Source organism: Lissotriton helveticus, chromosome 1_1 (genome assembly GCF_964261635.1).
Source record: "Lissotriton helveticus chromosome 1_1, aLisHel1.1, whole genome shotgun sequence".
NCBI classification, from domain to species: Eukaryota; Metazoa; Chordata; class Amphibia; order Caudata; family Salamandridae; genus Lissotriton; species Lissotriton helveticus.
Genome location: NC_136057.1, coordinates 361,973,443 through 361,995,197, shown reverse-complemented (window position 1 = coordinate 361,995,197; position 21,755 = coordinate 361,973,443). Strand labels below are relative to the sequence as shown.

At 49.2% G+C, this 21,755-nt stretch overlaps 1 protein-coding gene across 2 annotated transcripts in view; it reads right to left on the bottom strand.

The window, feature by feature from the left end:
- LOC144808646 (adenosine deaminase 2-like) overlaps nt 1–21,755 on the bottom strand; it is a 367,765-nt gene that overhangs the window by 319,203 nt on the left and 26,807 nt on the right. Inside the window, exons 2-3 of one of the 2 annotated variants that reach the window (XM_078673651.1) lie at nt 19,991–20,216; nt 96–306 (exon numbers count right to left, since the gene is read on the bottom strand). In XM_078673651.1, coding sequence (XP_078529777.1) covers nt 96–293 — 198 coding nt within the window. In that variant the 5' untranslated portion in view covers nt 294–306; nt 19,991–20,216. The remainder of the gene's footprint in view (nt 1–95; nt 307–19,990; nt 20,217–21,755) is intronic. The other variant, XM_078673652.1, reaches the window with a different exon arrangement.

Genomic DNA, 21,755 nt, shown 5'->3' with positions numbered 1-21,755 from the left:
TTAAATATCCACTGATACAAGGTAAAACAATTTGCAAGATTTCCTAAATGCGCAGAAACCGACCACAAACATACCAACATGAAAACTGACTTTACCTTGCGCAGTGATGCCCGAATTTCGATGTATTGGATATTGTCCTCATAGAGCTCCTTTAAACCTTCATAAAAGTGCTTCTTGAAGACCGGGGCGTAGGATATGAGGCCGCTTATAGCACTGAAGCAACCCTCAAACCTACTCCAAACCGAGCTCTGGGTTGGATAGGCCTGCTCGGGATTCTCAGTCACCAGGGACATGTTACTCACCAAACTGATGAAAAACAACAGGATGAGAGCAGTCAGGAGGAGAAGATTGACAGTACATGTATAAAGAGCAACAAACATTTCTATAAGCACTTCATCAGAAATACTGAAATAGAATGCAGATGATGAAAGCTTCAGCTTTATGCTCTATCCAAATTTTAGTCAACTCTAAAGTACACACGCGTTTCTTTGCCTCCAGCTTTAGCCTTCCTTTGTCATACTACTGTGCTATTCGTGTGGTTGTGATTGTTATCCATATTATTACTACCCTGACATGAGAGGCAATCAATGAGGGATGCACAGGATTCAGAGAAGTAAAGACATACCCACGTATGTTTCATTTATCACTAGGAGGAGGTTCATGACTGTCTACATTACTTGCGGTCATACGCCTTACACCAAGCTTAACGTTTTCTACAGCAGGTGATATGGAATGGCCAATGGCTTCAACTCTTCCAAACGTTATCATCCCCTTAGCACACCCAGAAGGCTCAAAAACGGGCTTTGCCACACTGAATCCGAATCCTAAAATAGTTATAACTTCTTTGTCCCTGTCCCTGTTGCATTCTGCAGTGGCTTATTCAGTAGCATGTGTATATATATATATATATATATATATATATATATATATATATATATATATATATATATATATATATATATTTATTTTTTTATATTTTTTTATATATATAGTTTATTAACCAATTAAAGCCATAAACATAATCAAACATACAATTCAACAAGGTTAAAAAGATGCATACAAGAAAAACAAAAATATTTGTCATAACTTTACTTTAGCAGAAAAAATAGAGAGGAGGCTCAACTGTCCTAGGGGACCGAGCACTAAATAACAGTGTAAACACAATATTCCCCTAGGGCTGTGGTTCCCAAACTGCGCCGCGGCGCCCGGTGCGCCGTAATGAGGTGCCAGGGGCGCCGCGCACACTAGGGTGACCAACCGTCCGTAACTTCCACGGGCCTTTTATCAGTCTTTTTGCCATCACAGGGAGCAGCGCTCCTCCCCTGTGAGAGGCCTCACCCCTGCTGCTGTAGGCGCCTCGCACTCCTCCAGGAGCACAAGAGCAGCCCCTCCCGCCCATTGTCATTCAGTATGCCGCTGATTGCCACTTACTGAATGACAATGGGGCAGTCTGGGGGTGTGACACCATGTGGCGGCCTCCTCCTGCCTCAGACAGTGTACAGAAGGGCATTCTGTACGATAAAAAGTAAAACGCCCACGCTGCAACGGTAGAAAACACTTCATTCAAAGAAGCCTGTAAAACAAGTTAAAAAGAACGGTTATCGTTCTCTCACTGTCCTGTCATTTCAGAACTGAAATATTTTCAATATTGTATTCAACAAAGCCATGGTTGCTCCTTTTTTTTTTTTTAAGGAACTAGCAACCATTGACAAAGCCAATAGTCCTGGCTTGTTGAGGTGTAATGATACTTGCTGTATTATATATCTGGATGCAATGACAGAAACAACATAATACCAGTGAGGCGGAACACTATGCTAAGCGCAGATTTTTAGCCAAGGTGTTTTAAGCTGCGCTCTTAATTACGTCAAACACCCCCTTTGAAGAGACCCCCCAGTTTTTTACACCGCTTAAAGCACTGGAAACAACACCATGTTACAGTAACCTCACATCCTGGCACTGTGCATCATGCATGACTTCTACGTTTTCAGTCTGCCTATGTGCAGGGGCATAGTGAACTCTTCACCAGCCCACCCCTTGCTGTAGTTCATTCTTGATGGGACTCTTCTGCCTGCAACTCTGCAAACAAAGGCTCAGCTCATAATGTGAAAAGGTGGGTGAATAAATAAGTGAAGGAATGTCTGAATGGCTGGATGGATTACTGAAAGGATGAATGCATGAATGAAAGGGGGAATGGATAGATAATGAAAAGAAAGGATGGATGGATGAGTGAATGAATGGAAGTATGGAAGAGAGAAAAGATAAATAGATGGATGTATGGGTGGAAGGGTAGATGTATGGGTGGAAGGGTAGATGGATGGGTGTGTGAAAGGATGGATGCATGAGTGAAAGGGCAGCTGATGGGCGAGTGAATTGGTGGATGGGTGTGTGAAAGGATGGATGGGTGGATGAATGAAAGGGTAGATGATGGGCAAGTGAATGGGTGGATGGATACATTGATAAGTGAAATAGTGAATGGATGGATGAGTGAAAGGGTGGATGTAAGGATTGATGAGTTAGTGAAAGGGGGTAGATGGACAAAAGGATGGATAGATGAGTGAAGTGAAAGTGTGGATGGATGAGAGAATGGATGACTGGATGAGTGAACGGATGGTTGGATGAGTGAAATAATGGATGAGTAATAGGATCAATGGATGGATTCATGAATGGATGAGTAAATGGGTGGGTAGATGGATGGATAAGTGAAAGGGGGATGGAGAGAGAAAGGGAGGATGAATGACTGAAAGGGTGAATGGATGGAAGGATAAATGACTGGGTGAATGGATGAGTAAGTGAATGGGTGGATGGATGAGTAAGTGAATGGATGGCTGGGTGGAAGAGTGGATGCATGGATGATTGTACAGATGGATGGGGTGAAAGGGTGGGTAGATGAATAATGGATGGATGAGTGAAAGGGTGGATGGAGGGATGGATGAATGAAATGATGGACGGAAGGATATATGGTGGATAGGTGTGCAGAAGGATGAATATGTTTGGATATAGATGGGCACACAGATGGAAGGACAGACCTTTTTAGTGTAAAAATAAGGCTGGGGATACTGATTACGACAGACCAAACTCAATCTTCCATTTTTCTCAGAGCGGGTCTCAGTACCAAAAGGTACTGAAAGCAGCAGCTGGCATAAATAAGGGTTTGGGACCAGGCACTCTGTTGGGGAAAAAAACGATGGATTGGGATGCAGCCAAAGTGATTGCCAGTGGATGAGATTAATAATTCAAGCATTCCAACCAATATAATACCTTCATTGCATCCCAAATACTTTAAGGAAGATAACAGGAGGTACAGACCACCCACCCACCCACCGGTAAAAAAATGGTGTGGAGCCACGGCCACTGCCGATTAGGTCAGGGGAGCAACAGGTCAAAAAAGTTTGGGAACCACTGCCCTAGGGTCTTATTTACCACTGCATATTACTTGCATACACCCAACAACAGTCATACAATCCCTCATGTACACAATCTGTGGGATATAATACAACTTCAAAAGACACCCACTCTGAGTCTACAAGACTGGTCCAACCAAAGAAGCTTACTGAGATTAAGTTATAGCGCATATAAAAACGGTTAGTTTATTAAAAATGACAATTTATAACATTAAAAGCATGAGGATCCGTCCTCCAGCTACTGGAGTTCTAATAGATACAGTTTCATAATCACCTAATTTAAAAAAAGCCCTGTTTCACGCCGGTTGTTGTGTGCACCTTCTTGGATACACATGAACCATCTCCAATTTTGATCTTCGCCCATGTGTCCTAGTATACCAGCCTAATTTCTCGTAAGATGTTGGGCGGGATACACCATCGCTGAAGTTTGACCCATAATTTATTCCGAGAGACACAATCAAAAGATGCCTTAAAATCAACAAAGAGGGGCGTGGCCAAGATGGCGAGCTGAGCGGATGCACTCTCCGCGGCTCCTCCGACCTCGGGCCCCTATGACCGTGAATTAGCGCAGACCTCCCCCCGGACTGCGTCACAGCTGTAGCGGCGAAGCACCATCATCGCACTCTGCCAAGAAACGTTCTCTCAACCAGCAACCTACGACCGGGGAGCCCCGAGATTGGCGGCCTACAGATGGCGGCCTGTGCGAGGCTCCGCACGGCGAGGCGCCTGAGAAGCAAGGATCAACGGCTTCAGTGCCGGGTGGCCGCAGGGAGGACGGTGCGCTGCCGGGCGCACAGCGACGGGCGCCGTTGGTCGCCCAGCCGGACCTGGTGATCGGGTGGCGTCCGGAGGCAGCGGACGACGGCACCACCTCGAAGACCCACATCACCGGAAATCTTCAAGCGAGGCCGGGGTCGCGGCCTACTAACGGAGCGCCCCGGCTCTCTGTCGTGACCCACACGGGCACGGACAGACCGCATCAAACACCAACTCCGGGGGTGAGACACGGAGTACACCCGACCCCAGAGGACTCACGGGGGACAGCCCGGCTGCAACAACGCCGGAGAGAGCGGGCCCGAACAGCAGCCAGAGCGGCGCCAGGAGTCCCGTGGTAGAGTGACCGGGCCCAGCGCTGCGCGAACTATACGACGTCGGGGCCTCTGCCTCTCAGTCCCGGACCCGGGGACAGCAGGATACAGCGAGCTACGGACCCCGGGCCCCAGGGACCCCTGTGGAGAACCGCCCGAGACGCGACCCTGGGCGAGGCTCACACGTGAAGCCGGGGACGCAGCCTACTGCCGAGGATAGGGAGGACGTTCCCCCTACCCTAAACTTGAAGAAGGGCCTGCGGACACCTGACCACCAAGCAGCTAGCGGGACTTGACCCCCCTGGGGGGAATCGCAGGCGGCCTCTAAAGTCGCGGCGGGCGCCCCCTCCCCCTACCCCATCTAGCGTGACCGGCTCCCCTCAAGCCGGGGGATGGCGAGCACCGAACCGACGACGGAGGCGGGAAGCCGGGGACTTGCCCCGTGAGAGCTTGGGCCCGCGACGATTACCGCGAGACACGGACTCAGGCCCTGACCGGCGCCCTCACACACGGAGCCGGCCTGACGCTCTGCACTGGACACGCCTCGTGGCACACCTGGGGGGTCCCTATCTGCATCCTGTAAGGCCTATGGAGGCGTCGACGTGCTGAGACTGATGGCTTTGGCACTGCGGAAGACCACATCATGTGCCGTAGCGAGAACCGAGCGGACCGCGCAGCACTGACCGGAGGTCTCGCCCTGCGCAGGAGAGGGGACTGGAAGGAGCTCTGCATCCTTAGCCGAGGCACGGGGGCTACAGCACAGATCCTGAAATAGCACCCACCCCGGACAGACTTTCACTGACGCGCGGCAGCCCCTCGAACCGGCCTGGACATTCGGCGGCTTGACTACGCGCCATTGACCACGACGATGGCTGGCAATAGAGGACTCAAGAAGGGTGAACGGACTCTGCCCGAGATGCTGACCAAGGGGCCTTCGAAACCTGACACGGGGCAGCACTCACCAGGCCCCTCGAGAACCCCGCCGGATACGGAAGACAAGGAGCCGCCAGTCACCAGATCCTTTCTGGAATCCCTATTCAGCTCCCTGAGAGACGACTTCCAGATATTAAAGCAGGAGGTGGCCGGAGAAGTCAGGGAAGTACGTAGGGAAGTGGATAACCTCGGTGAGAGGGTGGCCACAGTGGAGGAAGCTTGTCACTCTAGGGATGAGGAGATCGAACACTTGCAGCAGGAAGTGCTCCGCCTCCGGGATCAACAACTGGACTTGCAAGCACACAACGAGGACCTTGAGAACCGGTCCCGCCGCAACAATATCAGAGTCCGCGGGGTGCCATCCAAAGAAGAAGGGGAGGACGTTGCCGCTTATCTGCAGTCTCTGTTCAGGGACGTACTGGGAGAATCGGAAGACTTCCCCATCAGGATAGACAGGGCGCACAGAGTGGGCTTGACACGCCGGACCTCAGCACCGCCGCCGGACATCCTGGCCTTCCTGCCGGATTACTCACTTAAAGAGCGGATCCTCCGTGAAGCAAGGAGACGACAATCGCTAAACTTCCGTGGTCACGCAATCGCACTTTTCCAAGACTTATCAGCGATTACGCTCTAAAAACGTAGGACACTTAAGATTGCAACTGACGTTCTGAGAAGCCATGAAACGCAGTACGCCTGGGGACACCCTTTCCGGCTTATCTTTCGCTGGAACGGCACCCTGCACCAACTCCGCTCCCTTCAGGACACGTGTGAAGTACTGGGAATCACGGCGTCGGACGAGCGCCCATCCACACCGCATCGCAGACGCGCCACTAGGGACGGCTGGCAGCGCATCCCAGATCGACGACCATCTGCCACCTCCAGCCGCCCAGACTCGCCCACTGCCCGGTCAGGAATGGATAGGGCAATACAGGAGGCGGCCAGAAGCACAACCACTAACACTGCCGCGCGAACAGCGTGAGATGACCCCGGGGGGAGATGGACATCGCCTTTACTAATGCAGGTTTGGGGGTGAGGGGCGGGAGGGGATGCGGTGGCTGGACGTCCATTATCGTAACCAACCACAATCTTGTTCTGGATGGACTGGACTTGGACTAAAGGACCAAGGGGCTCATTGCAGGGTGGGGGTGGGGGGTGGGGGGGGGGGGGGGGGGTTGTTGGGGTTTTTTGTTTCTGTAGTTTGGGGTGTTGGGTTCGAGACTGTTCAGGGGATGTTGAGGGAGAGGGGGAGAGGCCGTCCAGTGCCCTAAGGCCACACACGCTAGCCAGACGATGCTCCGGTACACTGATTGCCACGGTGCTGCCCTGCCCAGGCTCTGAATCATTGCTTGCGATGCCACTGACCCATGATCATGGCCACTCTTAAAGTAGTGTCCCTTAATGTGAAGGGGCTAAATAATCCAGTCAAAAGGAGGGCGGTACTCTCCCTACTTGAAAACACCCAAGCAGACATTTGTCTCCTACAGGAGACTCACCTGCTAGCCCGGGATTGCCATAGGATGCGGTCTCGCAATTTTCCCACGCAATTCTTTTCCTCCAACGCTACCAAGACAGCCGGGGTGGCAATCTTGCTCTCCCGAACATTTAAGGGGGAGGTTTTACATAAATTTGCTGAACACAAAAGGAGGCTTTTAGCGTACAGGGTGAAATTGGGGGGGCTGGTGTTCACTATAGGATCCATATATAGCCCCAACGAGCAGCAGGAGCGGTTTTTATACTCCGCCGTAGTGGATGTCACAGCCACCGCAGACCGGCACATCATCATAGGGGGAGACCTGAACATGGTATTTGACTCGTCCTTGGATAGGTCAACGCAGAGATTCCCACAAACAGGAGAACTTTCCCAAGGGGGTAAATCCCACTTGAAAGACCTAGACTTACACGATCTTTGGCGCCGCTTTCACCCCACCGATAGGGACTACTCCTTTTACTCACATGCGCATAAGACGTATGCGAGATTGGACCACCTCTTGGTCACGGGAGTGGTCTGTGCCCTTGCCACGTCGTCTGAGATGGGGGTTCTCACCCTGTCTGATCATGCACCCGTCGCGGGCACCTTTCGCCTCCCTCCGGTGTCTTCGTCACGAGGGGTTTGGCGCCTCAGGGACACACTACTGCATAAAAAGCCGGTGGTGAAGCACATCACTGACTCCATCCGCGAATACCAGACCCACAATGATAACACGGATACCTTCTTGGCGACGCAATGGGCGGCCCTTAAAATGGTGCTCAGAGGGGAGTACATAGCGATCTCTTCTGCGGAAAATAAGAAACGACAACTCAAGCGAGACGAGCTCACGCGTGCATTTAAGGAGCTAGAACAGGTGCACCAACGCACCGGAGCCCCTAGGGTGTGGAGACAACTTAAGGCGGCGAGGAAACTCTTATCTGCTCTAGAAAAGGATAGGGCAGAGTATGCTGCGCTGCGCTTGAAGCATGCGTACTACACGGGCGGGGACAAGTGTGGCCGGCTGTTGGCGAACAAACTCCGTGTCGCGCACCAACAGCATCGCGTGAAAGAGCTGCGGACCTCCGGCGAGGAGACGGTCTCGGACGACGCTCAGATAGCCGAGACCTTCCGTACATACTATGCGGAGCTCTATGCGGGTGAGCCCCCATCCCCGTGGACCGAGGCGAGTTACCTGGACTCGGTCGCCCTCCCTGCCTTGACTCAGGAGCGGGCGGAATACCTGGAAAGGGACATTCGGGTCGAAGAAGTGATTACAGCCATCTCTAAGCTTAAGCACGGGAAGGCCCCTGGCCCGGATGGCTATACTTCCCTTTTCTATAAGACGTTCTGCTCTATACTGGCTCCTATTCTCACCCGGCTCTTCAATTCATTCTTTACTCCGGGAGCTATCCCCCCGGATCTGCTTCGAGCGACCGTTTCGGTCATTCCCAAACCGGGTAAGCATCGTACTCACTGCAGCTCGTATAGACCGATCTCCCTCCTGAACATAGATCTCAAGCTGTACACCGGGATCCTTGCGACGAGACTGGCACTCCATCTACCCGGGCTGATTGACCCGGACCAGGCTGGATTCGTCCCCGGGAGACAGACGGTGGACAACACCAAGAGGGTGGTACACCTACTTGAGTAGGCCTCCCGGACCTCCGGTGAAACAATGCTGTTGGCCGTCGACGCGGAGAAGGCGTTTGACCGGGTGCACTGGCCTTATTTAGAACGTGTCCTGGCAAAAATAGGTATTGGGGAGAAGTTCCGCACATTGGTGTTCAACTGCTATAAACTCCCATCAGCGGTGGTACGGGTGAATGGTGACAGCTCCCAGAGGTTCACCATAGAGAGGGGCACCAGGCAAGGGTGCCCTCTGTCACCGCTGCTCTTTGCCCTCTATATGGAGCCTCTAGCTCAGAGGATATGCCTAAACCCAGCCGTGACAGGGGTGAAAATGGGGGGGTTTGTTCACACAATCAGGCTCTATGCGGACGATGTGATATTGGCGTTAACTAACCCGAGAGGGGCACTTCCGGCGTGTATAGCGGAATTGGAGGCCTTCTCGTCCGTAGCAGGGTTAAAAATGAACATGGGGAAGTCCGCGGCCCTTGATGTCTCACTGACCGCGGCCACTAGAACTGATCTCCAGAGGCTCTTCCCCATGCACTGATCTTCAGATGTGGTGCCCTACCTAGGCATTCTTTTGGCGCCCACCCTGCCTGCCATGGTTACTGCTAACTACACGGCATTGGGTAAGAAAATTAAGGAAGAACTGCGCCGCTGGGACAAAGGCACCCTGTCCTGGCTGGGCAGAGTAGCGGCAGTTAAAATGACAATCTTACCACAAGTCCTGTATCTATTCCGAGCCCTACCGCTCCACCCTCCTAAAGGGTGGCTTCACCAGACGCAAGCGGACCTTGCTCAATTCATCTGGCAGGGGCCCAAACCCCAGATAAAGAGAGCACTCATTACACTGGCCCCAGAAGCGGGAGGTCTAGGTATGCCGGACTTACACAAGTATTTCCAGGCGGCGCAATTGCGCTATCTAGTTGAATGGAGCAGGCAGGAGTCAGATAAACACTGGCTTTTTCAGGACCAGGCAGTAGCGGGCAGGCCATTACAGGAGATACCCTTCTTGCACAGACCTCACCGCCCACCCAACTTGTACGCGTCTTTTATCACGCGACTCCCGCTGCAAACATGGGACGCCACTAGCGTTGCTCATGGTCTCACCTCCTTCCCCTCCCGTTTACGCCACTGGTTTGGAACCCGGATTTCACCCCCGGGATGGACCTTGGTGCCTTTCGGCGTTGACGAGAGGAGAGGTGTACAGCACTGTACCACATGTATACTCCAGAGGGCATTATCCCGTTTGAGGATTTTAAGCGCGAACACCATATGCCTGAATCGGAGAGGTTGCGATATTTGCAGGTGCGACACTGGGCGCTGCAACCACAGGTGCGTGACTCGGCAGATAGGCAGCTTACATTCTACGAGAAATGGCTAGTGACACGTACCTCGGACACGAAGCTAATCTCGGATATTTACCGATTACTGCAACCTCCCTCCTATCATATTCATAACCCGGGTAGGGAACGGTGGGAACGGGAACTGGGGAGGACACTGGATCATAAAGAGTGGGACCAGATCTCATACCGGGCACGGCACTCTGCATACCACACAGGCCTTACAGAAACATTCACTAAGGTGACAACTTACTGGTACTACACTCCGGAAAGGTTGCACGAAATGAATCGTAATATTGAGAACACGTGTTGGAGGGCTTGTGGGCAGGTGGGTACACTTACACGTGTTATGGGATTGCCCTTTGCTGTGCTCCAACTGGACGGAGGTATTAGATGAAATAGACGCACACTTTGACATTGAACTCCTGCGCTTCCCTGCCTATGTGCTGCTGGGCTTCCCCAACGGTTAATGTACCCGCTGAAGTCCCGAAGAGGCCGGCAAATTGCGATTGCACTGGGCTCAGCCGTGCAAAACATTCTCATACACTGGCGCACCACTACACTGACCGCCTGGACCTCTTCCTTAACGGTCGCTCCCCCACGCTCCCTGGATCCAGCTCGTGATCCTCACTATAGCGCCCACAGCTGAAGCACATTGTTGCTCATAATCGCCTTGCAGTTTCTGGTATCATAGCATTATTTAATTAATAGCGCTTTGAGATCGTATTATTATTTATTTAATCGCGCTCTGGGATCGCAGCATTATTTATTTGATTGCGCTCTCACCCGGATACTCTGAAATAGCACGCTGTTCATTTTTGTGCATTCCCTGTGATTACAAGTACTGTACTGTGCCCTGTTTCGCTTTCTATTTCGCCCACCATCTTGTTGTTGTGCTTTCCCCTGGCCTGCCTCCCCGCTACCGCCTCCCAGCTGACCCTCCCACGCTCCGCCCCCCTCCAATACCCATTTGAGACAGATGACTCAACGCGCAGCGTCCACGCGCAGCGGTCGCGCCGAAGGTGCGCCAACGGTAAGCCCGTCTACGCCCGTCCGCGCCTGGACCACGCCCAGCGCTAGACCCCCTGGCCGCCGCCGTACCCAGCCCACTAGAGTCACATATGATGCCGCAACTCTCCTCGCCCTCAACGCCGGACGCGCACCGCAATGCTGCGAAGCCACCCCAGGACGTACCCACGGCCCATTCGCCTGCCTCTCCTGCAAGTTCAACTGCTTCAGGACCCCCACCAAATCCACTTCATCCACACACAGCTCCGACTCTAACCGCCTGAAGTGCATCCTGCTCAACACCCGCTCGGTCCACAGACACTCAACGGAACTCTGGGACCTACTCGACACTGCGTCACCGGACATCGCCTTACTTACAGAAACATGGATGAACACATCATCAGCACCCGACATCGCCATAGCCATACCGGACGCCTACAAGATTACCCGTAAAGACCGCACCAATCAAACAGGAGGAGGCATCGCCATCATCCATAAGAACACCATCAAAATCACGACCAGCTCTGATGACAATCTTGCAACCGCTGAACATCTCCACTTTCAGATCCACACCGACCCTAGGACCACACTTAGAGGCACCCTCATCTACAGGCCTCCAGGTACCCGCAGTCAATTCAGCGATGACATCACCGACTTCGTCAGCCCACATGCCCTCGCCTCCGATAACTACATTCTTTTAGGAGACTTCAACTACCACCTTGAAAAAAAACACGACAGCAACACCACCACCCTTCTGGACAACCTGGCCAATCTCGGACTCAAGCAACTTGTGGACACCCCCACCCATGTAGCCGGACACACGCTCGACCCTATCTTCACCTCCTGCAAGCACATCTCCTTCGATCGCACCACAGCTCTCCACTGGACGGACCACAGCTGTGTTCACTTCAGCTACAAAACCACCCTGACCCACAACCGCCAACAACCTGTTCCTCAGAGAAACTGGAACAAAATCACCTCCAACCAACTCCTCACATCACTCAACCAAAACCCTCCCACCCTCTCATTGGACCCAAACCAAGCGGCCACCAATCTCAAGCAATGGATCACCCACAGTGCTGACGAATTAGCACCCCTGAAAAAACACCAGATCAAATCAGCCAGCAAAAAGGCTCCCTGGTTCAATGATGACCTTAAAAAATCCAAGAAGCTATGCCACACCCTGGAGAAAACATGGAGAAAAAACCCAACCACCGACAACATGTCCACCCTCAAGGCAGCCACCCGCAAACACCACCAACTGATTCGATCCGCCAAGAAATCAGCATTCAAGGATCGTCTCGACAACAACACTCACAACAGCAAGGAACTTTTCAACATCGTCAAAGAATTCACCAACCCCACCGCAGCATCTAACGACATCACTCCCTCCCAAGACCTCTGCGATGCGTTATCCTCCTTCTTCTACAACAAAATTGCCGACATCCACAACAGCTTCGAGAATACTCCCTGCGCTCAACCCTCCCCACCCCCCTCAAATCCTACTCCGCCAACTAACAACCTTACCACCTGGAACCCAATCACCACTGAAGACACCATCCGCCTAATGAACTCCATCCACTCTGGCTCGCCTACTGACCCCTGCCCCCACCACATCTTCAACAAAGCGGACTCCATCATCGCACCCCATCTCCGTGATGTCATCAACTGCTCGTTCAACTCTGCCACCTTTCCAGAAAGCTGGAAACACGCCGAACTCAGCGCCCTTCTGAAGAAACCCACAGCAGACCCCTCTGAACTTAAAAACTACCGACCCATATCCCTCCTCCCATTCCCGGCCAAAGTCATCGAGAAAGCCGTCAACAACCAGGTCGCCGCCTTCCTTGAATCCAACAACTCCCTCGATCCATCTCAATCTGGGTTCCGAGCCAAACACAGCACCGAAACCGCCCTCATTGCAGCGACTGACGACATCCGAACACTACTGGACAACGGTGAAACAGTGGCCCTCATTCTACTTGACCTCTCCGCCGCTTTCGACACAGTCTGCCACAGCACCCTTATACAACGCCTCAGCAACATCGGAATACAAGGAAAAGCCTTGGACTGGATCACCTCATTCCTCGCTGGAAGAACTCAAAGAGTCCGACTTCCCCCATTCAACTCTGAGGCCACTGAAGTCATCTGTGGCGTACCACAAGGATCGTCACTCAGTCCCACCCTCTTCAACGTTTACATGAGTCCACTCGCCTCCATCGCGCGTCAACACAACCTTAACATCATCTCTTAAGCCGACGACACCCAGCTAATCCTTTCCCTCACCAAAGACCCTAACACCGCCAAAACCAATCTTCACGAAGGCATGAAAGAAGTAGCCGAATGGATGAAACATAGCCGCCTAAAACTCAACTCAGACAAAACGGAGGTGCTCATCCTAGGATCTTCCCCCTCTGCCTGGGACGACTCTTGGTGGCCTTCCGCTCTGGGCACAGCACCCACACCCACAGACCATGCACGTAACCATGGCTTCATCCTAGACTCCTCTCTCTCGATGTCCAGACAAGTCAACGCAGTCTCATCCTCCTGCTTCAACGTACTTCGCATTCTCAAAAAGATCTTCCGTTGGATCCCCCTCGAGACAAGAAAGACTGTCACCCACGCACTGGTCACGAGTCAACTGGATTATGGTAACACACTATACGCCGGAATCACAGCAAAATTACAGAAAAAACTCCAACGCATATAAAACGCATCAGCGAGACTCATATTAGACATCCCTCACCAAGATCACATCACCGGACACCTAAAAGACCTCCACTGGCTTCCCGTCAACAAAAGAATTACATTCCGCCTTCTCACCCACGCACACAAGGCCCTCTACAATCTAGGACCCGAATGCCTCAACACTCGACTGTCCTTCTACAAACCCACCCGCCAACTAAGATCGTCCAATCAAGCCCTCGCCGCTGTCCCGCGCATCCGAAAATCCACCATGGGTGGCAGATCCTTCTCCTTCCTTGCTGCCAAGACCTGGAACTCACTCCCCACTTACCTCTGCATTACTCAAAACCACATCTCCTTCAGAAAAGAACTTAAAACCTGGCTATTCGACAAATAATGAAGCCCCTTACCCAAGCGCCTTGAGACCCTCTGGGTGAGCAGTGCGCTATACAAATACCAGAACTTGAACTTGAACTACACTCCCCTCGCTCACAAGTTGGCTACATAGATTATGGCATGTCTTGGGCATGGAGAAGTTGTCGCTCGCAGTAGCGGGTGACGTGGACCAATTTGATGACTTATGGCAACCGTTCCACTCGCTGTTGGTTAAGGAATTCAGAGAACTTACATGCCCAAGGTATCTTAGACTCTTGAGGCTGTCATCACCTGTGGGCTCATCTACTTGAAGGATTGGGGGTGGGGGTGCCGGGGAGTGGGGCAGGAGTTGAGGAGTAGTAAGTGACTTAATCAGGCACTGGACGAGGGAGGGGGGAGGGATGGGGAAGGTGGGAGGGTTCGGGGAGTTGGTGTGGGATTGTTCATTAGTGTGTTCAGGTCGCGGTATGAGCACCGACACCAATGCTGACTAATCGCTTTCTTTGCAAAGATTTTCCATGCCACGCGCCCTGGGGTGGCGATATTATGTCTTGACTTTGATGCGACCATTGTAATTTTTGTTTTGTCAGTGGATGAATCAATAAAATGCTTTAAACCTAAAATCAACAAAGACTGACTGACGGTATTTCTAAAGCGCACTACTGCCAAGGCGTCTTGGCGCTATGTAAAGTAACTAAACAAGTGCTGACCGATACATTATTGGGTGAAAAGCCATGTCTTGATTTCCTTCCTGAACAGCCTCCGGTTAATGATCTGTCTTAGGTGTAGCGGGATAGAGTTCCATAGCCTTGAGGCCAGATGGGAGAAACCCTTACCTCCCCATCATAGTCTTTTGATCTTAGGGACATTGACCAAGCCCTGCGCAGCGGACCTCAGAGAGCGAGTTGACTGGTACCGGGAGAATACGTATTGCAGATCGAAAGCCCCCTCTCCAGACAGTGCCTTATGGACCAAGCATAATGCTTTAACCCCTTCCATGCTGATGATGAGCTCAGCTCGTCATCAGCGCTACCTGCCGTACGCGGATGACGAGCTGAGCTCGTCATGTAACGCGGTAAATCGTAAATTGCCGCACACAGCGGCAAAAGCCGCCGCAGCGTTGCGGTTAAAGTCCACCCGCCGTTGTACTGGAAGCCAATGTAGTTGCCTGATACAACGGGAGGTAGGATGGTGTTTAGGCAAGTTAAAAAGTACTCTCGCTGCTGCATTTTGGACTGATTGCAGCTTAGCCAGTTGAGCAGTGCCAGCTCCCAGATAGAGGGCATTGCCATAATCGATTCTTGACAAGATGGTGGCAATTATAACTGTTTTTCTAAGGTCGAAAGGGATAAACGGGAGTATCTTTCTCAGCCCTTTTAACATGAAAAAGCATGCTGAGGTCACTTGATTGATCTGTGGCCTCCAGGACATGTCTTTATCAAACAGTATGCCGAGGTTCCTAACTTTAGTCACTGGGACCGGGCAGGCCCCTGCTGCTATAGGCCACCAGAGCTGCTTCCAAATAGTAGCTTTTTGGCCAAATTCCAGGACTTCTGTCTTTTCAGTATTCAACTTTAGAAAGTTCTGATTCATCCAGGTCATAACCTCTGACATACAGAGGGAAAAGTCAGCTGCCTTGGTTTCCACTGAGTGTGAGACTGAGACTATCAGCTGAGTGTCATCAGCATATGACACTAGCTTAAGTCCTTGATTTTTAATTAATTTTGCCAGGGGGGCGACATAGATATTAAACAGCGTGGGTGACAGAGCAGATCCCTGAGGGACTCCTCCAGGAAGGGTGAATTTTTTTTGATTGATAGCCAAGCCAAAGGATCACTTGTTCTCTGTCTGACAGGAAAGAGGTGAGAAGATCCAATGCTATGCCCTTAACGCCAGAATCCCCGAGCCTTTGGATGAGTACCTTGTGATTTACAGTGTCAAAGGCCGCTGTTAGGTCCAACAGGACCAAGGTGACTCTACTTGCCTCGTCCATGCCTTTTCGTATCTCCTCTGCAGCCATTATTAAGGCTGTTTCCGTAGAGTGTTTTGTACGGAAGCCATGTTGGGTGTTATCGAGAACGTTGTTTGTCTCAAGATAAGAAGATAACTCCAAATTTATGGCTTTCTCCAATAGTTTGGCTGGCAAAGGGAGGCAGGAGATAGGGCAGTAGTTTTTTTCATCAGAGGGATCTAACTTTATCTTTTTTAGCAGTGGCCGGATGCATGCCTTTTTCCATACTAACGGAAAAACTCCTGAAGTCAGGGCCTGGTTCAGAACCGGCAGTAGTAATGCACTGGTCTCTATTGGAGCCAAATGAAGTACGTGGGGTGGGCATGGATCCATAGGTGATCCGGACTTGGTTTTTAACAGCAGATCTGCCACCATATTCTCATCAAGTAGGGAGAATTGTGACAGGCCTCCCTGCGTGTTGCTGATAGCATCTTGTGTACCTTGCTTGTTCTCTGTGCTGAAGCACACATAAAGAGGTGTCCTAGTTGCTTTTCAGTGGCATGTAGTGTTTTAGAAAGACTAATAACAAACTACTAGCAAAATCAAATGAAAGAGGGTGCGGTCAGAGAGGCTTTTCTACAAATAAGTACACCATGAATTTTCAATAGCTTTCTTTGAACCTCATAGATCTAAATGGTAGTATCTTATAAGTTTTAGATATTGCTACAATACAACAGGAATGCAAGCTACCAAGAACTAGATGTATCAACTGGCACTTTAGCTGTATCTTCCAAACCCAATGAATCTGCCTCAACCACCTTGTTCATCTGTAATTAGGGAGGGTAACCCTTAACATAAAAGAGGGCATTCAATGAGTTTTACAGCCTGTAGGAAGTACACTATGTAAAGAGTCCAGGCATCCCTTATTAGTTTAAAGGCAAAAATGATGACACTAAATGCTCTCTTTTGCGGTTGTGTGGGTGAGCAGTTTAGGCTTATCAGAGAGTACTGTAAGCATTTGTTGTACTCACAGAGGCAATAAACGAGACACATACACAAAAATAAACCGGAGACCTATTTAGAAAAATAATGTAAATATGTACATTTTGATACCAAGAGCTTTGTTATCAAGTAAGTCCTTTTTCAGTATTGATTTTTACAGGTAAGTAAAATGCTTACTTTGTGCAGCAATGCTTCCCTCTAAGAGAAAAGGCATATGCTGAATACAGTTATTTATGGTTGGTTTCTAGGGAAGTCCTTTGGAACTTAGGGTCGTAGGTGGCCAAGGTTGAAAGTACCACCAACAGTTACTCGTTACCTGCCCTGGTGCATCGGGGTGCAGAGGATGCTGGTTGGGTTGGTAACTGTGATCGCTACGCCGGTGGAAAGAAGGGCGGGCACCTAGAAAAAGGCTGAAGAGGGGAACTTGGGGACAGGTCCAGGAGCCCCCAACAGGGGTGTCAAGTCCCACACTGACCTGGAAACAAGAGGGTACAGCCGGTTCATCGATAACTGGGCTGGGACGCTAAGGTGCAGAGTGGAAAGGTCAGCTGGGCTCTGTGCATTCTAGGGCCTTACAGTCATTGGTCTCTTTGGATGAAGGTGCAAAAATCAGAACTGCTGAGCCACTCTGGAGGTGGGTCTTTACAGTGCTGACATCCCTTAAAGGCTGTGCAGTATTGATGCTGTTAGAGTCCCACCTGGACTTAAACAGGCCTTGGCTGCTGCAAATGGTCTGGTACCCCGGGTATTGGTCCTGTACAGCTCCGGTTGGTCCTGGTGCCTTTTCACTTGATGGGGGGTGGGGACAGATTTGACCTTCAGGAGCACAGGTGCTTCTTTCTGGGGGGAGGCTTCTGCATCGGGTTGGCCGGGGAGTGGTAACTCGGTGAACCGAACTTTGCTACTTCGGTACCTGTGGACTTGAAGAGAGTAGCTCCTCTACTCCAAGTGAGATTGTTGGAAATGTGCATAGGTCTGGGGGTCTACAGGGGTTGTTGATAGTTGCTCAGCTGCAGTACGAGTCACTCCATCACAACTTTCGGGACTGGTGAAAGCAGGCAGGGTTATGAGACAAAAATCCACAGCAGACTTCAGTCCTTGTTGTCTCCCAGCTCCTCTTTGTCTTCTTCTTCTAGTTCCATCAAATATGAGTTCCTGGCATCAGGGTAGCCTCCTAAATACTCAATATAAGTGCCTTAAGGGGAGTGACAGGTAGTAGCCAATGGGCTATCTACCTTTAGGGTGTCTACACTCTCTATAGGACCATTTCATGTGGAAAGTAGGCATAACTGTAAGAAAGTGGTTTATTGGTAGTGGTAAGAATGCACCTACCACTAGTAATAAGTCCACTAACACGGTATAGGGTCCAGTAAAGGTCTCAGTAAATTAGCCTCATGCTCAACCCTAAGGGGCCAATTCACTGAACTAATCTGAGATAAAATCCTAAACTTACTACTTTTGGTATTCACAGAAGGCATTTAGTAGTAGTGAAGTTAGGACTCCTAACTTTACTACTACTAAACTGAGACAAAATACTAACTTTACAACGTTCAGTATTGACAAAAGACATTTAGTTGTAGTAAAGTTAGGGATCCTAACTTTACTACTACTAAATGCCTTTTGTGAACACCGAAAGTTGTAAAGTTAAGATTTGTATAAGGCCTGTGCTTATAGTTACATGACCCACCCCGGGACACCTAGGGGAGACTGTGGGGTACCTAATATGTAAAAACAAGGTAGATTATAGCTTTTTAAGTGCCCATACTACCAACGTCGAGTTTGAACACAATTTACATTTAAAGGCAGTCTACAAAGCCAGGCTGCCTTCAAAATGACAGTAAGCAGTCAGCATTGCACACATGCAAGAGCAGGAAATCTGCTGTACTTCTAAACCTCCACACCCTATTACATATTAGGGTCTTATAGGTAGTTTGAATCCCTAGCCCTATTATATACTAAGGGGCAGATTTACAAGCCCCTTGCACCACTTTTTCGTCACTTTTAACATGGGGAAAGTGATGCAAAAGTCGCGCAAGGGACTTATAAATATGCCCCTAAGGATTTATAGGTTCTGCACATACCAAGTGTGAGAATTTACTTTTAGAGGCAGTCTGCAAGTGCAGCCTCTCAACAGCAGGGGGCCAGAAACCTGTCTGTGCTGGCAAGCTGTCTGCACAAGTCAGCCAGTTTACTAGTGGTCAATAGGTTTTCAGGGAACTTCTAAGGTGCTCACTGGACACATATATTAATAAACCCATCACTTATATCATTTGGGGTTTAATAATACCAGATGTTTGATACCAAACATCTCTGGTTTTAGCTTCATTAGAGCCATCATGTAGCTGAGGAACTTGTAAATAGCAGTGACAAGCACTTGTTCTCAAAAAGGCTGCCCTGTTCACTTGTAGTATGGGGGTGGGGTTGGGGTGCGGGCTGAGTCCAGGCCATTGAAATTATTTGATATGACCCAATTTCTAGGAGAGAGAAAATGTTACTCTGACACAGAAGTTAAACATCCTTCAACAAATAGTATTCTCATTCACAGTGTAGAGAGATTAGCAAAATGCACAACTGTGATGTCATCAGCAAAGAGAGACCCAAAAAACTATGGACCTCCATTTACTGCATACTCACTGACTGCTGAATACTCAGGACTCCAATATGCAAATTATAAAAGGTCTGGCTCTGAAAGAGCTCTTAGGTAAGGGGTTATATTATAGCACTTTTAAGCATTTAGTAAATAAATATTGTCTTGAATAAGACACTGAGCACTAAAGGTCTGGTATGCTTTATAAAACCCTCAAGGCTACAACGCTATTACCCATATTGTCCTGTTGCACAAAGATGCTGTCTCATGAAAACTACAGATGAGGCAAATCATATATTTAGCTATGGTATTCTGTGTCCTGCAGAAGTTTTAAACCCCACTCCTGAGACAAATGAAGCAGAAAAAGACTCACAGATACAACCAGAAGTAGAGAAGTATACCAGGAGTCCCATAAACATAACTCACATTACAGACTGATTACTAAGCCTCAGTTACTCCTCAGAGATAATTTAATTGCAAAGCCAACACCAATTTCCAGAGAAATGTCCCCTTAACTGCCCACCTGTTGTCGAACGCCTCAACATCACTCAGCTTATTCCGGTAGCTCTCAAGCAACACCCAGTCTGAACAGTTAGGCGGTGGTGGGCCCACTGAGTGAGGATTGGAAAACTTGAACTGGACCACACCCTCATTTCTGAAGCAAATGTAACAATTGGGAAAGTATGATGCCTCCTTCACCAGCCAGTCGACATTCAGAATGGCAGAACTATGCAAGTGCAAAGCTGCTCCTGCAAGTGAAACAAAAAGGCAGATATGGAATGAGATGATGCCTACAGCCCAAAACCTGAGGTCGCAAGAAGTAAATCCTAAATCTGCAATGGTACAATATTTGTATTACTCAACTTTATTACATTTTAACATATGACACAAAATAATTGCTCCTGATCCATGTTAGAAATGCAATAGGTAGTCCTTGCTAATCCATAAAAAAAGGTATTTTTCAGTGGCACGAGGATCTTTGTTAGAGATATACAAGTGTAGCTTTGACCAGAAACTGATAAAAGGCTCATTTTCTCCCAGCCCTCCGTATGGATTTTCGTAGCCTTACAGAATATTTGTAGTATCCACTTGAAAGGTGTGTAGGTTTTTGAGATCAGACTTTTGTTGGACTGTTGGAATCTAAGCACAAGAGCTCTCAATGAGTATGTCTGCATGGTTCTGAAACTACCCCAACCTCACGCTAAGCAAAGCTGTGCGCATGTTTGTCAGGAATGAGCATTCCAGTCCGTCCCTCCCCGCGACTGAAATATGAAGGACTGCAATGGTAATAGAATAGTAACACGGGACATATGACAAAATGACAAAACAGAATAATGAACACAAAAAGAAGAAATGATATTGATAATTTGTTTTATTTCACTTTAGGTTTTCAATAATGATCAATCCATAATGAAGACAATGTTTACTCTTACACTTACCTTAACCTTTATCTAAAGGCTATTCCTTATGCTCAACGGAACAGTTAGCCTTACTCTAACCCTATTCCTATTTTTATTTTAACCCCAGGCTTTATCCTATTTATAACCCATACCTGAATTCCAATTTAAATTCTTATACTTTTTAGGTCCTGCCTGCAGTTAGGTTTTAGCTGTCAGTTGTCGAAAAGACATATTGTGGACAACCCAACATTTATAGTGGGTTTTGGGATAACCCAGTGCTTACCATTGATTGGCTTTCATGTCAGTCTCATTTGCTGGCTTCTCATTCAATGGCTTTCCTTTTATGCCTTGTGTTTGTCTCTCCCCTGACCCATATCTTCTTTTCCTTTCTTTTGATTGGATGATTTGTATCCTTCCACTGCTCACATTCACGGAACTACTTTTAAGGTCTAGCATTAGCCAAAACTATTTGATTTTACCAAAAGTATATGTATGATATGCCTACTCATTGGGGTTTTCAGTCAGACCTCTTCATTAATTGGTCGGTTACTGGGTCATTCACAATTTTCTTGAGCCCACTGAAGCATAGAGTAGGGGACAACGGGCCCGCCCACATTAGCCTTTGGTTAACTTCACTGTTAGTTTTGGCACACTTCCCTTTCACAGGAACACATCCACTCACAAAATAGTACATTTAAGTGCTACGGACTACTATGGCAATGTGTGGATTTTGGGACCAAAAACATTTTTTTTTTGCCTTTAGCAATACTTTTAAGATTGATGAGGAACCAACAGCATCCTCAACAATAATGTTTTGCAAAAACCATGATAAAACAAAACAAGCATCCACAAAGCCAAAAAATGAAGCATCGAAAAAGCCCAAAGTCT